Raw genomic sequence first — 18182 nt, 5'->3', positions numbered from 1 at the left:
GAATGTATATACAGACCGGGACACCGGGATACAAATGACGACCGGGACACAGGGAATATAAATGACGACCGGGACACAGGGACACAACTACAACGGGGACACCGGGGGGCACAGGGGGATATAAATGACGACCGGGACACCGGGACACAAGCAATATAAATGACGCCCGGGACACTCAAAGAGAAATCACAGACTGGGACACCGGGACACAGGGAATATAAATGACGACCGGGACACAGGGACACAACTACAAAGGGGACGCTGGGGGCAAAGGGGGATATATAAATGACGACGGCGACACAGGGAATGGTCGATTAGCAATCAACATCAACAAAGCTCAAGGGCAATCATTAGACGGATTGTTTTCCCATGGACCATTATATGTTGCATGTTCAAGAGTCGGTAAACATGACAATCTATTTATATGCAAAGACAATGGGACAGCAAAGAATGTTGTATATTCGCAAGTTTTACGTAGTTAAAAACATATATATATATATATATATATATATATATATATATATATATATATATATATATATCTATATTCACAGGTGGGACATAGGGACACAACTACAATGGCGCGTAACTAATATGGCGCGTAACGACTTACGCGCGCGGGGGGGCTTGGGGGGCGCAAAGCGCCCCCACCAGCTAGGTGTTGGGGTGGCGCGAAGCGCCACCCCAACAGCTAGTTTTATATAAAATAATATAATTTTAATTCCTTGTCAAAATAGAGAATCACCATTCGCAATAATTGAGAATTTTCATTTTTTGGGCCTTCCTTTTGACATTATAAGACCGGGAACATTATAACATTATGACATTATAATTGTTGTAGTACCTTGTCAAAATACATACAAATATTTTGCAATTAACAGATTAGTTTAAGCAATAACAATTTAGTTTAAGCAATTTAGTGTAAACTTTTCCATGCATGAAAATCTTCAATTTTATAGATTAGTGTGACAACGTCATTTCAGTACTGCAATAATGTATAGAAAAAAGAAGTCACTGACATGAATATTTTTTTTTCCGAAATCAAGGCTCTTGACGAATTTTCTTAGACTTCATTAGAAGATCACTTAGAAGATCATTTTTTTATGCGAGAATATTCCCAGATACTAATTTTCCTGCAAAAATATGGAGCCGTTTTCGAGAAAAATAAATAAATAAATACATATATATACATATATATATATATATATATATATATATATATATATATATATATATATATATATATATATATATATATACTAACTGTTGGGGTGGCGGTTCGCGCCATATATATATATATATATATATATATATATATATATATATATATATATATATATATATATATATATATATATATATATATATATATATATATATATATATATATATATATATACTAACTGTTGGGGTGGCGGTTCGCGCCACCCCAACCCCTAGTTGGAGGGGGCGCTTTGCGCCCCCAAGCCCCCCCGCGCGCGTAAGTCGTTACGCGCCATAGTAGTTACGCGCCATTGTAGTTGTGTCCCTGTGTCCCACCTGTGAATACAGATAAAAAAGAAAAGATTTCTCTTTTCGTTATGGATATATATTTGTTTTTAACTACGTAAAACTTGCGAATATACAACATTCTTCGATGTCCCATTGTCTCTGCATATAAATAGATTGTCAGGTTTACCGAATCTTGAACATGCAACATAAAATTGTTCATGGGAAAAACAATCCGTATTCAGATCTATGCCTCATTATTCTAATGATTGCCCTTAAGCTTTGTTGATGATGATTGCTAATCCAGCATTCCCTGTGTCCCCGTCGTCATTTATATATCCCCCTGTGCCCCCGGCATCCCCGTTGTAGTTGTGTCCCTGTGTCCCGGTCGTCATTTATATTCCCTGTGTCCCGGTGTCCCAGTCTGTAATTTCTCTTTGAGTGTCCCGGTCGTCATTTATATTCCCTCTGTCTCGGTCGTCATTTGTGTCCCGGTCTGTAATTTCTCTTTGAGTGTTTTTTCTTTTTAGTTGTTTTTTTTTTACCTTTTTTCTTTTTTCAGTTTTCTTTTTCTTCTTTATTTTTCAGCGTCACTATGAAGTATATATCGCCGAACCTTTGTTTTTTTAACTTAAATCTGGTAGGCATTGATGACCTTATCCAAGTCAAAATCCCAAACCCAATCATCATCGCTATCATTTTCAGTTTTGATATGTTTTGACTCTCGCTGTCCAGGTGGATTTTCATCTAACTGCACGGTTTTGCGTTCTTTAGCCGCAAGCCTGTTTTCTTGCTGTTCTTGTGATTCCTCGGCACGCTTTCTTTTCTTACTTTCTCTATCAGCCGCAATCCTGTTTTCTTGCTGTTCTTGTAATTCCTCGGCACGCTTTCTTTTCTTACTTTCTCTATCAGCAGCAAGTTTTTTGGCATAGACTCTTTGAGCAGCTTCCTCGGCTGTTGCCATTGTAGGTTCTTCAGTCATTTTACAATTAAACATTTTCCCGTAAACGAATGTCTTAAATACCTTTAATGACGTCATCGTCATAACAAACATGACGACAACTAACTTGATGACGTCAGTCGACATACAAACATGACGTCACTCGACACACACACACAGACAATTTATATATATATATATATATATATATATATATATATATATATATATATATATATATATATATATATATATATATATATATATATATGTTGCATATAAATAGATTGTCAGGTTTACTGACTCTTGAACATGCAACATATAATTGTCCATGGGAAAAACAATCCGTATTCAGATCTATACCTCATTATTCTAATGATGTGTCCCTGTGTCCCGGTCGTCATTTATATTCCCTGTGTCCCGGTCGTCATTTGTGTCCCGGTGTCCCAGTTTGTAATTTTTCTTTGAGTGTCCCGGTCGTCATTTATATTCCCTGTGTCCCGGTGTCCTGGTCGTCATTTGTGTCCCGGTCTGTAATTTCTATTCGAACAATCCCTGTGTCCCGGTCGTCATTTATATAACCCGCCAGTGCCCCCGGCGTCCCCGTTGTAGTTGTGTCCCTGTGTCCCGGTCGTCATTTATATTCCCTGTGTCCCGGTCGTCATTTGTGTCCCGGTATGTAATTTTATCAGTTGACAAACATGACGTCAGTCGACAAACAACTTCATGACGCATACAGCTCAATCCTTATAATGACGTCAGTCGACAAACATGACGACAGTCGACACACAAACATGACGTCACTCGACACACACACAGACAACTTATTTATATATATATAGATAGATAGATACATAATATATAGATGACGTCAAATGCAAACCCACAAACAAAAAAACATGCATATATACAACTTATTTTTATATATGTATAGATACAGTTTCTTTTTTAGTTTTTTTTCTTTTTTAGTTTTTTCTTTTCTTAGCTTTTTCTTTTTTAGTTTTTCTTCTTTTTTAGTTTCTTCTTTTTATTGATTTGTTTTCTTCAATTTGTCAATGTTCATTCTAAGATTGACACTTGGAAAAATCTTTACGTGCCAAGCATGCTAAAGCTCCAACAATTTATAATAAACCTCAAATTTTGGGTATCTGTTTTAAGGTTTTCGAATTACTTTAATCTATTGTCAAAATATATTGAAATATTTGTGCAATTCCCATTTTTTTTTTAGTTTTTTCTTTTTTTTAGTTTTTTAGCTTTTTTTTAGTTTTTTTTCCTTTTTAGTTTCTTACCTTTTTTAGTTTTTTTAGTTTTTTCTTTTTAGTTTTTTACCATTTTTCTTTTTTCAGTTTTCTTTTTCTTCTTTATTTTTCAGCGTCACTATGAAATACATATCGCCGAACCTTTGTTTTTTTTTTTTAACTAAAATCTGGTAGGCATTGATGACCTTATCTAAGTCAAAATCCCAAACCCAATCATCATCGCTATCATTTTCAGTTTTGATACGTTTTGACTCTCGCTGTCCAGGTGGATTTTCATCTAACTGCGCGGTTTTGCGTTCTTTAGCCGCAAGCTTTTTGGCATTAACCCTTTGAGCAGATTCCTCGGCTGTTTCTTCTGCCATTGTGGGATTTATCCTAAAATTTCTCTTTGAATTAACTATTTGAGCAGCTTCCTCGGCTGTTTCTTCTGTCATTTTAAGATCTATGCTAAAAATTCCTCTTTACGTGCTAAGCTTGCTAAAGCTCAACAATTTATAATAATCCTCAAAATTTTAAGTATCTGTTTTAAGGTTTTCAAAGGTTTAAGGTTTTACTTTAATCTATTTTCAAAATATTTCGAAATATTTATGCAATTCCCAGTTTTTACATTTTAGTTTGTTTTCTTTTTCTTCTTTATTTTTCAGACGTCATATGTCTGGCGTAACAGACATAGTGTAACAGACATAACACACAAACAACTTATATATATATATATATATATATATATATATATATATATATATATATATATATATATATATATATATATATATATATATATATATATATATATATCGAGAAATAGTTTCAATAAATTTGAGAAAAAACTTTTGGACCAAAGTAAAGATCCAGGTTCAACCTTGAAACTGACATCTATTATTCAAGGTAAAAATTAGGCACAGGCACATGAGAGTTTTGCTGAATTTGTAATAGAATGTAAGGTTTACAAAAAAAATAGAAATTACATAAAATCGACGTTTAGTCCTTGATTATCCAATTTTATGAGACAATGTGTATGTTTAGCACGATGTCAGATGTCTAGCACGTGGGTCATACTTGTCTACACTTACTTGGACACATTTTGATGCTAAGACGTTCATCAAGTGAAACCTAAATACTGTTTAATTCAAGTATCCAGCATAATCTTGACTTAGGAAAATTGGTTATGTCAAAACACCAATTAAAACACTTGATACTGAAAACAAACATAAGGCTTTGAGCGTTTCCATATCCTCATTTCCAATTCCACAGGACGTACACAGAAACTTATCTCGGGAGTGGACACTAGTACAAAAATATCGAAAACAACAAAAGAAGTCACGGAGAGATTCGTAAAGATTTAGATATTTAGGGAGGGACCACATGTCATAAAGCTACTACCCCTCAAAACGTGCCTGTTCATATTTCACCCTATTTTAACTTTTACTTCGTTTAAAAAACAAGAGCCAAGAGCTCAAATGGAACTTGTGACGAGGTCGGAAGAGCCAACATTTCATAATGTTATCGCGGTGATGTTTTTTTTTTTTTTTTTTTTTTTTTTTTTTTTGAGGCTACCATAATAAGCACCACAGCGCGGTATTTCTGCCTCTTAAGCTGAACAGCTTTTTCTATAATTTTTGATCGCTTTAAATCCACCGCTTGATTTAGCTCCTCCTAGGCTTGCTGGCCCATACTATAGCAAATTCCAGATTTAATGACCATCGATCTGATATCTTTGGTTAAAGTGTTAGCCAAGGCCTGAAGTATTAAAAAAGGTTTCGAAATTAAACTATAAATTAATACTAAAAATGGCAGAGTAAGAAAAAAAAACTTGTAAAAATTATCCCTTTAGGAAATTGAACCTACCACCTTCGGAGTAGAACACCAACACTATATCCACTGCACTATGCAGGCTTTCAAGGAGACATTTTTTAAATACTTTTTCTAATTTTTCCGAATTAACCGTCCCTCCACCCCCCCTCAAGATGATCGAATTGCGGAAGCGACTATTTCTTATTTAATCTGGTCCCCTCTCTGATATGCCTGCCAGCGTTCATCGTCCTAGCTTATCAGGAAGTGCCCGAACCAGCAAAACCAGGACCGAAAGACCGACGGACAGAAATTGCGATCGCTATATGACACTTGGCCGACAGGCAAGTGCCATAACAATAGAAGTCAAAATTTCCAACTTTAATGAAACGTCACTTGTTTTCAGTAAAGCTCACTGTCAACTACAATGTGCAATAACTATTTTTATGTAACACAAAACAACCTGGGCTTCATTAAGAGAATTAATTTAAGCCAGTCATATTTAGGGGACAGGATATCTTCTCTAATAATTAAACTGTGTTTCTCGGACAAAGAAAATTAGCAACGAGAAAAACAGCTTGTGGCAAACAAAGATAACACAAAGGAACAAACATAGCTCCATAAATGATTAGACATTTAATGCACTAAATTTTACAGAAAGATAGAGAATCACAGAATAGCAACATTCTTGATGATGGGTTTTTCGATATCTTGGGTATCATTTGCGATATGTGAATTAAACGTTCAAAAATGGATTCAGAGTCTAAATTATCGCCAGGAATTAGAATGTCTATGTCCACCTTTATCATCTCCAAAGAACAGTGATCTGTGATGACATTATACATTTTTTTGACAATAGTAAAGTTTCAAAAACCTATAGCACAAGTAAGATCCACCGAAAGTGTTTCAAGACTCAAAATCTTTGTGTGTCTTGTTCATAATGTTTCCAAGAATGCGTAAAAATGCATAGGAAATTTTCAAAAAAAATCTTATCATGGTTTAAAACCCTCCTCAAACAGTCGGAATTGTGTTCTCATGCCCAAGAATTATAGAAAAGTACTGTCAAACCAGAATTAAGAGATTTTCACGACAGCTATGACAGGTGTTCAATGGAATTTCATAAGCGTTGGAAATATAGGAGTTGAATTAGAAGCTTGGAAACCCTTCCCACTAGATATAATTTGGACTTTGGATCCATTTCTGAAAGTTTCATTCACACAGTTCAACTACTTGCCAAGTAGCAGGAAGTCCCTTATCTAGAATTTTACTTTGCAAAATAATAAAAACTGTTTATGCGACGGTTTAAGATTTGGATTCGGCAAAAAAAAAAACAAAAAAAAACTCACTGATAATAGACGATAAGTTGCATATCTTCTTCTTTATCCGAGAAAAAGTGTTGATATCAGTTAATCAGACTTTTATGTTTGAAACAGTTTATGCCACCGATATATCCAGTGCCGTTAGTTTCGAACTGAAGTTTTATGAAAAATGATTCCTTAACGTCCAAAAATATATTTGATAATACACTTCAGAAAGGTTGTAATTAGCAACATTTTATAAAATTCCTCCCATCTTTCATACAGTTTTCCAAATAAACTAGCGTTCTTTAGTGTCAAACAGTGGGGCAGAGTGGGAACTGGAAAAAAAAATATTCCTTTAGAAAACATGACATTTCAGTTACTAACAGTCCATATCTACGTCAATAAAAGAAAAATAATCGGAAATAGGTAACTCTGAAAGAAGTAGGATGTCTAGTTTTGGAGACGAGCCGCCATTTACACACTCATTCTAGGCTAAATTAATTTCTTTAAAACATAGTTTCCCTGATGGAAGTAAAGAGCAAAGTCGAAACTCAAAACGGACGAAAATTATTGCTTCGAATTGATGCTACACATATCTGCAAAACTGGATAAGAGAAAATGACTCGAGATATTTTCCTATATTAGTAGAAGTATGAGAAACAAGTGCTTTACTGAAAGCACAAAACCGACGCATCAAAACAAGAGTAGGCACGGAAGAGTTCTAATAAAAAAGAGTATTATAGAATTAAATTAAAATACTAAAATACAAATAAAAAGAAAAAAAATGAAGCTAACTAATAAATAGAAGCTACCTCAAAAGGAAATCAATAGATTCTAGCATGGAATGTTAATTCTCTAAAAACTTTAAAGCCAGTTGTCAGTAAAGCTCTGGCTTTTCAGCATTCTGTGAAAAAAAGTTTAGGTATACTTTTTATCAATTCCATACTAATTTGTACGGATATAAATTTTCCATACGCGACACATTGGAAAACAAATTAAAAATCTTGAACATTTCTCAATATAGGGCGGGCCCAGTAGAACCGAAATTAAATATGTTTTCTTTTTGGCCAATCTTCTCCGATTTCTATTATAAGGATTTCATTAATTAGGCATATGACCCGTGCAATCATGGTTTCAGCGATAACTGCAATCTAGTAAAGAGTAAACCGCGACCCATAGTAACCGAGAGTTTAAAAACGCCTTTACAAAAGAAAAAAAAACTGTCTGACAAAAAGGAATTGTCATACACAGCTGATCTTGCAACGGTAACTATTATTTTGGTTTATCTTAATAGTAAAAGTTTGTTGCAAAAATAAGTTTACGGGAATATTAAAAATGAGCCTGAAATCTTTCGCTATCAGCGTCGGATCTCAGTGAAAAGTGCTAATGTAGGAACCGTCATGGTCAAAAACCCTATTCAAGCAGAGTTACAATACAACGCCTTAAACAATAAAGAAAAACTTTTTTGCATGGCAAGCACTAATGTGTCGCTCTGTTTCTCTTCTTCTTTTTCTTCTCTTCACCGTTAGTGGAACACTGGAACATCATAAAAAGCTGTTTAAGGTTTATTTTAAGACGAATTTTTACATCTACGTGCTTTTTATGAACTAGTCCCTAAAGCGCCATCTTGAAGTGCCACATGGCGCCAAATTGATACTTTTCGACGCCATTTCTGGATTCGAAAGGCTGGAGGGCATGAAATGAGTACCAATATAATATCAATTGTGGGGAAACCGTGAGCCTGAGGCTAAGAACTCCTTTCTTGTAAACCCCCTCTCCAGTGGCGTAATCCTGGGGGGAGGGGGAGCAAAGTTGGAGCCAAATTTCCCAAATCAAGTGAAAATGACAGTGAGTTATATATTACCATAAAGGCAAAGACATACTGAAGAAAACTGGCCTGTTTCTCTGGATAATTGAATTATGCAGGCTTATCTTAATTTTGACAAGATTTTTTTTTTACAGAAACTAAATTTCAGCATATAAACTGAGGTCGGGGGGTGGCAAACCTGGGTCTTGAGGGGCAGTTGCCTCTCTGCCACATAGCAACTTACACCCCTGGCCCCCTAACCTCTTTTTAAGTTTCATAAATCGTACGCTGACTAGTAGAATTAGCAGGCTATTGCAACACCATAGAGAGATATCAAATAGTTCGATTAACCGTTCTTAATAACATCTATTTGCGTTTTGCAAATTTGTCTTGCTTCAAAAACCGCCATATGTCATCAATTATGGCAATCTTTTGGGGCCATTTCTGGAGTAGAAAGACTAGGAAGGATAAAAGGGGCACTATTGAAATCTGCATGTTAAAAAGCAATGAATATAGGTTTACAATCTCCATTTTCAAACCCTTCTCCCAGCCCCTAAAGCAACCAAGTAAAAAGAAAAACACGACCCGTAGTAACCGAAAGTATAAAAAACGCGCACAGAAAAAAAAGGTGTTTAATAAGAAAAATTGCAATTTGAAGCTGATTTAGGAATGGTAACTATTATTTCGATTAATATTAGTAGTATTAAATACAAAAAAAATTTCTTCAACTGAAAGAAAGGAGCAACATTAAAACTTAAAACGAACAGAAATCATTACGTATATGAGGGGGGTTCGCCCCTCGTCAATACCTCGCTGTTTCCGATACAGTTTTTTTTTAGTAGTTTGAAAAGAGCTTTTTATTCTTACTAAACGGCCTTTGTGATTCAGGGGTCATTCTTAAAGAACTAGAACACTATTCGAACTTTAGCGTAAAGAGCAAGGTATTAACGAGAAGGCGACCCCCCTCCTATACGTAATATTTTCTGTTCGTTTTAATTTTTAATGTTGTTCCTTACTTTCAGTTGAAAAACTTGTTTTTTTATTTAATTTCTTATCGTTTTTTTAAATAATGCTGGGAAATCTGGTGCCCATAGAAAATTTCCTTCCCCCATGAAAAATTCATCCATGGAAAGATCCTCCTACGTAACCTCCCTCCCCTCCTCCAGAAAAAATCTCCCATGAAAATTTATGTATACTTCCGAATAACCAACACTATTTGTAAACAATGGGCAAACTTCATAGCTTGCAGACCTTCCCCCGGGACTGTTGGAGATTAAGTCATCCTCAAAGACATAGTTATTAGCTTTTTCAACTATGCTGAACAAAATTGCTATTTCAAAATTTGGGTCAGGGGACTTTGCAGAAAAATGATGTGGGAGGGGGCCTAGTTGCTCTCCAATTTTGGTCACTTAAAAAGGGCACTAGAAATTTTAATATCAGTTCGAATGAGCCCTCTCGCGATGTTCTAGGACCACTCAGTTCATACGACCACCCCTGGAGAAAAAACAAACAAACAAAAAACAAATAAACACGCATCCGTGATCTTTCTTCTGGCAAAAAAATAATAAATACAAAATTCAACATTTTTGCATATAGGAGCTTGAAACTTCTACAGTAGGGTTCTCTGATACGCTGAATCTGATGGTGTGATTTTCATTTTCATTTTATTACTTTTAGGGGATGTTTCTTCCTTTTTTCGAAAATAGGGCAGATTTTCTCAGGTTCGTAACTTTTGATGGGTAAGAGTAAAATAGATGAAACTGAAATATTTGAAATCAGCATAAAAATCTAATTCTTTTGATGTATTTATTGGTATCAAAATAGATCACGTTTTTAGAGTTTCGTTTACTATTGAGCCGTGTCGCTCCTTACTTATAGTTCGTTACAACGAACTATTTGAAAAGTGTACTCCTGGAACACTTGTGTGAAATTCGAAAAAGAGCCTCAGAAATGCCTTCATCTTAAGGGCTCGCAGTTATTCTCTTCTTCTTTGCCTCTGGTCCAACGCACCACAGAATAAAAGACAACCAAACTAACGGTTGAAGTAACCTTATAGTAACTTTTATAAACTCTATTTATAGTATTTTATTAAAAAGGATTTCAACACACATTCCTTCTCTTTTAAAGAAAAAAATTATTAGCCGTCTTAGTTCATATCAATTCAATAGAGAGGTTACATTAATCGCCAGGAAAAAAAAAATTCATGCCAAATCTAAATTTTGTTTCATGCCCAGCCCAAAGCAATTTGTTTGAGGTAACCCTTAAAATTAGTTTAGACTGCCTGTACTATTATAGCACAGTCCTTCAACAGTTGACACTAATTTTGTATTTTTCAACTTATTTTCTTTAACCTTTATCTTTTCCTGCTATGATATCTCAACCCCCAAAAACGCGAAATAAAGAATTAACTGGAACGAAAATATAAAAATAAATAAAACGTATTGTACAGCACATATTCTATATATATCTCGGAATATAGACAAAATATTTCAAAATCCCTTCTTTTCTTCATTCTTTAAATTTGTCATACTTTTCCTTTGACTGCTATATTTTACATGTGGGATGAATTTCTCAGGGACAGGAATTTTCCGTAGGGTGATTGTACAGGATAAAGTTTTCACCGGGGGAGAGAAATGGCCAGGAGGAAATTTTCAGAGGGGATTTTCCAGAATTAGCCTAGAACCGGTTAAAACAACCAATTGCCATAGCTATATGTCACATGTCACACATTTTGTCACACATTTTGTCACACATGATGAATGTCACACATTTAAAAGATTCTATTCTTGAAGCTTTGGAAATTTTATTGCGTTGAAAGACAAAATTGTAAAAAAGCTGAAAAAAATGAAATATAAAAAGTCAAGTCAATGATTTAGCTCATGAACGACTTATATATACGTGGCTTTCAAAAGAAAAACAAAACAAGAACTTATTGTAGATAAAATATTGTCAATATTCTACAGCCATTAAAACGAGCCATAGTATCTTTAAACTGCTCTTTAGTTAATTCAGACATGTAGACAGCATATACTGCAAATTAATGATTTGAAAACACAACGACATGAAATAAAAATACAATACGAACTCCGCACTCCTTAGGTTTAGTTTCTAAGCTAACACAAGATAATTATAAAAATACGAGACGAGAAAAAGCCTAATTTCTTTTTTTTTATGTTTCAGCTTATCGAGCTATCATCACTACTTTTTCTACAATCAGTTACTGGGATGCTTCTACCATCGCGTTCAGCTTTAGCATCAATACTGGATTATAGTGCAAACGAAATAGACGAGGTACTTGACCCATTGAAGTCAATAAAATTGTAGCATAATTCAAATAGTTCTATAAAGAACTATTAATTTAAAAAATATACTATTAAAAATTAAAAACTCTACTATTTAAAATGCCTCGAAGAGCCCCAAAATAAATTTTGGTTTTAGATTGTCATGGAACATTGGCATTGGCAATCCCCGCCACACTGACAACCATCACCAAGCAGAAGGTTCAGCTACTCAGATTCTTTTGAATTTAAATCTTAATGGTTATGGTTACGCTTGATTTGGTATTTTACCCGAAGACTATAGAGTTTAAAATATTTATAACTGACGCTCAATTCACAATAGTATGAATACTTAATTTTATGGCCTAGTTGTCCTGCAAAACTACTAAAAAAAGCCAAACCTTGACATTTAAGAAATATAAATGTTTTTGGTACAATAATGTACAGAAAAATTTGCTTAATTACATATCCAAAATCGCTCGAAATAGCTTGTGCAGAAATATCTTTTTTTTCAGAAAAAAGAGGGGAAAAGCCTCGGGTGTTTTATTTCTGCAATATGTTCTGGATTAAAAGATCATTTTCCAGTAATTTAAATACAGAGAGATCAAAAATGACATTGTAATTGAAAATTTTGACCATTTATTACTCGATTGCCATCTTAAACAAGGTTAGAAGGGGGCGAAAAGCCATAGTTTTAATTTGTGCAGTATTCACAAACAGATGAACACCAAAATGTTCAAAAAATGTCCTTCAACAACATATTATAAATCGCTTCAAATCGCTCGTGAAGAAAAATCCCTTTATTCACGGCGAAAACAAGGAAAGGAAGGGAAATCCTGATTTTAAATTTCTGCAATATTCTCTAGATTGAAAGGTCGGTCCCTATTAATTTCAGTCCAGGGAAACCAAAAATGACACCTTAATCGAACAAGTCCCTCATCTAATACCTCATTTCTACCCTAAGCGAGGTGAGAAGGGGTAATATTTGTGCTTTAGTATGTTTCATTTTCAGCGTCGGGTACGCTCCAGCTGCTCGAATATTCACAATGGCTGAACTCAGACGGGTAAATGCGTCTTTTCGTATTCATTCAAGAGGAAATATCGCGCAGTGATTTTAACCGCAAAATATTCCCCAATGGCAAACGGGAAGTGCTTCAAATTGATGCTTCACTTTTATTTCAACAGTTCTGTACCGTAGCATCAACAGATGGTTCGAATCGGGTCAATACGCTCAAATGTGAGCTATCTACACTCCTACCTACCCTATTCGAGAATCATGAAACCATTTTGCCGGGAGATAAGGCTGTACTTACTATTAATATGTGGAAGCAGCACAAGCCTGAGGCTCAACTACTGCCAGCTCAAATATGCCACTATGTCACGGATGGTGGTTAGCTACCTCAATCGGCAGAATGGTGCACTTTATCCACTTATAGAAAGGGTGCTTCTTCGTATGTAGCTTGTGTACATAAGTATTTTGCATCAGCTGACATAATTTTTGACGGCTAGGCAAGTGGGCCGACCATCAAAGATCACGCCCATCAGAAGCGAACGAAGGAAAAACAGTGCCCTACCATTAGTTTCCCTTCTACCACGAAGCTTGCTCAGAAGAAAAAAGACATTCTCTCCAAATCAGACAATAGATCGAATATCCTAAAGCTGATAGATGGAAAACTTGTAGAAGCTGGGCCAAAGGTAGTACAGGCGTTTTAATAGTAAAAACTGCCCTTGCTTCAGCCGGGAATAGAAGGACCTGTTTGATTGGAAATCAATCGAACATGTTGGTCTTGCTGATACACTCTGGAAACCCGATCAAGCACACTTTTATTTCCAAACTGCCGTTTCTGCTGTCTCTGCAAAGATTTTGGACATCTCTGCTACTTGAAGAGGAAGCTACCATTAGAGGTTACATAGTTACTGCTGTTCGTCCACAGCAGTTGTGGACAACCAGGATGTGACACTACTTCGCGATTCTACGATGTTGGCAAAGCTTCAGTACTGAACGCCAAAGCTGACGCAAGCTTCTTTTTATGGCACTTGGTATTAACCAAGTGACATATAGCAATCGCAAATTCTGTCGGTCTGTCTCTCGGTCCCGGTTTTGTTACTTTAGGCACTTCCAGGTAAGCTAGGACGATGAAATTTGGCAAGCATATCAGGGACTGGACCAGATTAAATTAGACATAGTAGTTTTCCCGATTTGATCATCTGGGGAGGAGTGTGGGGCCCGTTAATTCGGAAAAAATAGAAAAAATGGAGTTATTTAACTTATGAGTGGGTGATGGGATCTTAATGAAATTTGATGTTTGGAAGGATATCGTGTCTCAGAGCTTTAAGCACAAGTCCTAGATACATGGTTTACATAACCGGAACGGATCCGCTCTCTTTGGGGTAGTTGGAGGGGGGTTAGTTCTGAAAAATTAGAAAAAATGAGGTATTTTTAACTTACGAACGCGTGATTGGATCCCATGAAATTTGATATTTAGAAGGATATCGTGTCTCAGAGCTCTTATTTTAAATCCCGAATAGATCTGGTGACATTGGGGGGGGGGGAGAATTGGGAGGGGGAAACCTAAAACTTGGAAAACACTTAGAGTGCAGGGATCGGGATGAAACTTGGTGGGAAAATAAGCACAAGTCCTAGATACATGATTGACATAACCGGAACGAGTCCACTCTCTTTGGGGTAGTTGGGGGGGGGGAGTTAATTCTGGAAGATTAGAAAAAATGAGGTATTTTTAATTTACGAACGGGTTATCGGACCTCAATGAAATTTGATATTTAGAAGGATATCGTGTCTCAGAGCTCTTATTTTAAATCCCGACCGGATCTGGTGACATGGGGGTGAGTTGGGAGGGGGAAACCTAAAACTTGGAAAGCACTTAGAGTGGAGGGATCGGGATGAAACTTGGTGGGAAAAATAAGCACAAGTCCTAGATACAGGATTGACATAACCGGAACGGATCCGCTCTCTTTGGTGTAGTTGGAGGGGGTTAATTCTGAAAAATTAGAAAAAATGAGGTATTTTTAACTTACGAACGGGTAATTGGATCTCAATGAAATTTGATATTCAAAAGGATATTGTGTCTCAGAGCTCTTATTTTAAATCCCGACCGGATCTGGTGACATGGGGGTGAGTTGGGAGGGGGAAACCTAAAACTTGGAAAACACTTAGAGTGGAGGGATCGGGATGAAACTTGGTGGGAAAATAAGCACAAGTCCTAGAAACATGATTGACATAACAGGAACGGATCCGCTCTCTTTGGAGTAGCTTGGGAGGGGGGGGGGGTTAATTCAGAAAAATTAGAAAAAATGAGGTATTTTTAACTTAGGAAAGGGTTATCGGATCTCAATGAAATTTGATATTTAGGAGGATATCGTGTCTCAAAGCCTCAGTGTGTTTTATAGGTTGGATTGACAAATGTCAGTTCTTCAGAAACTTATTATGACTTATGGTGCTACACACTTTTGCATAACTCTTGGTCTAACCCTATGGGTACACGTAAGATGGCTTGAGAAACACTGACTTAGTTTCTGGTCATTCAAAGTGCTATTTGTCGTTCAGTTTTTTATCTCTCTGGGCAGACATTTAAAAGAGGGACTTGTAAATAATTTTAAGATCCCACTAGCTATGCATGACTAATGTTAACAAACGAAACTAAAAATGTTACGAAGAAAAAACGAAGAGAATTCCAGCCAGCGAAAAAATGGTAAAAGGACGATTGAGCGGGGGTGTCGGCTGAAATGCATGCATGTTTATCTTTCAATTTTTCACTGGTCTAGAATTATCTTCTTCTTTACTTTTTTTTTCGGTTAAGGAAGAGAGTAGCTAGATGCTATTCAATATTTTTTTTATTTTTTTTTTTTATACGAGCTGCTCAATTTTTCAAAGGAATTATGGGGGAATGAAAGGTCTATTTAGATGTTTTCTTTTTCTTTGGGAAGCTCCTTCAAAGCCTTTTGTTCGCATTGAAAATATGTCTCTTCTTTGATGTTTTGGAAATATTTCATTTATGAATTATTATTTTAGAGTTTTCCTCTGTCACTAGGAAAACTCATAAATTTTAACAAGGAAAGATAATTAATGTTTTATTCTTTTGAAATCGAAGTGAGATGTCAAATGCTTCAACACTTTTATTTTTCCTCTTAACAAGGCATAGACAATGGACACTTGAAAAGAAAAGAAAATGTGAAAACAAGTAAAACTTGTTGCAAGGCCATCAAGGAAGGGTGAAATTTGAGACTTTCGTCACGGGCTTGGACTAAAAACGTGGCAGGATGTGACGTCAGACAAACTACTTTTCTAAATGAAGCTAAAATTCATTGTTAAAGCTGGGTCCCTATCATTTCTAAAATAAAAGAAATCAAGGAAAAGAAACCTTTCAAAGAAAATTAGTTACTTGGAAACCTTAGACGTCGTGGGACACCTTTTCTTTTCTTTCTTTTAAGCCAGGTTTGGTCCAATTTATATAAAATATTTTTTGGTTATGAATAAAATGTGACTGAAAGGTATATTGAAGTATACATCTTTGTAACTAAAGGGGGAGAGGGATCAAATTTATTCATCTTTCCATGCAGCTTTTGGTAGTTCAATTTATAGTAAATTTATCAATTTGTGGTAAATTTGTGGCAATCTTATGGTAGATAAAATATCTAGCTCTAATATTGCAGAAAAGTCTTGTCGCCTACTGCGATCAGTTTATCCTTTTCCGCTTAAGAGCAGTAAAACATCTGACTGGCTTCAAAAAAATAAGAGTTAAGAGCTCATATGGCACTTGTGACGAGGCAAGAAGAGCTAAAAGCCAAGAGATCATGCCAAGAGCCAAGAACTCTGAGTCACGATATCCTTCTAAATATCAAAATTCATTAAGATCCGATCACCCACTCGTATGTTATTAAATGCATAATTTTTTCTAATTTGCCCTCTCCCTTTAGCCCCTTAGATGGTCGAATCTGGGAAAACGACTTTATCAAGTCAATTTGTGCAGCTCCCTGACACGCCTACAAGTTTTCATCGTCCTAGCACATCCAAAAGCACCAAACTCGCCAAATCACTAAACCTCTCCCCCCAACTCCCCCAAAGAGAGCGAATCCAGTACGGTTCCGTCAATCACGTATCGAGGACATTTGCTTATTCTATCCACCAAGCTTCATCCCGATCCCTCCACTCCAAGTGTTTTCCAAGATTTCCCCCTCCAACTCCCCCAATTTCAAAAGATCTGGTCGGGATTTGAAATAAGAGGTCTGAGACATGAATTCCTTCTAAATATCAAATTTCAGTAAGATCCGATCACCTATTCGTAAAATAAAAATACCCCAATTTTCACGTTTTCCAAGAATTCCGGTTTCCCCCTCCAACTTCCCCCAATGTCACAGGATCTGGTCGGAATTTAAAATTAGAGCTTTCAAGTGCAAGACCCGTCTAAATATCAAATTTCATTAAGATCTGGTCACCCTTTCGATACCTCAATTTTAAAAATTACCCCCCCCCCCCAACTCCACCAAAGAGTGCAGATCCGGCCCGATTATGTCAGCCACGTGTCTTAGACAGGTTTTTATTCTTCCCATCCAGTTTCATCCTGATCTCACCGCTTTAAGTATTTTCTAAGATTTCCGGTTCCCCTCAACTGTCCCCCCCCCCAATTACGCTGGATCCGGTTGAGATTTAAAATAAGAGATCTGAGTCACGAGGCTCTAAATATGAAGTTTCATGAAGATCCGGTCACTCCTTCGTAAGTTAAAAATACGTCATTTTTTCTATTTTTTTCAGAATTAACTTCCCCCCCCCCCAAATAGAGCGGATCCGTTCCAATTATGTAAATCAAGTATCTAAGACTTCTGCTTATTTTTCCCACCACGTTTCACCCCGATCCCTCCAATCTAATTGTTTTCCATGATTTTAGGTTCCCCCACCCCAAACTCCCCCCAATATCACCAAATCCGGTCGGGACTTAAGACTCTCTGTCATTTACAAACCTAGTCCAAAGGCATTTTGTTATAAGCACTGGCAAAAACGGCACGAATGGATTGTTAAATTTATTAGTTCTGCAAGGCACTACTACTAATTTGTTCTTCTGTGTGATATTAACTACTGAGTTGGCAGCAAGGGATAGAAAATATCGGTGCTTGGGGCTAGCAAGGAGAAACTGCCCGATATGCATTATCAACTGAGACCTACGATCTCCAATAGTCTCAATCTTTAAAGACTCAAGAGCAGACTTATAATCCATAAATTTTCCTCCAATGACTGCTCTTTTTTTGGACTCCTTCCACATCATCACTTAGATATTCAATATTAAGAATCTGAGAACCCCAAACGGG

General features: G+C 36.2%; 2 protein-coding genes across 3 annotated transcripts in view; one reads left to right on the top strand and one right to left on the bottom strand.

Moving 5' to 3' along the window:
- The window catches only part of LOC136027915 (RNA-binding protein 42-like), a 92807-nt gene that overhangs the window by 20571 nt on the left and 54054 nt on the right, over positions 1–18182 (bottom strand). The gene's annotated exons all lie outside the window — the stretch shown is intronic.
- The window catches only part of LOC136027930 (uncharacterized), a 41206-nt gene that overhangs the window by 11442 nt on the left and 11582 nt on the right, over positions 1–18182 (top strand). Inside the window, exon 2 of the mRNA XM_065705387.1 lies at positions 11764–11874. Within this exon, the coding sequence (XP_065561459.1) occupies positions 11764–11874 (111 nt within the window). The remainder of the gene's footprint in view (positions 1–11763; positions 11875–18182) is intronic.

The sequence above is a fragment of the Artemia franciscana genome, chromosome 1, assembly GCF_032884065.1.
Source record: "Artemia franciscana chromosome 1, ASM3288406v1, whole genome shotgun sequence".
NCBI lineage: Eukaryota > Metazoa > Arthropoda > Branchiopoda > Anostraca > Artemiidae > Artemia > Artemia franciscana.
The sequence above is the reverse complement of the archived record's forward strand: the minus strand, read 5'-3'. Positions and strand labels throughout refer to the sequence as shown.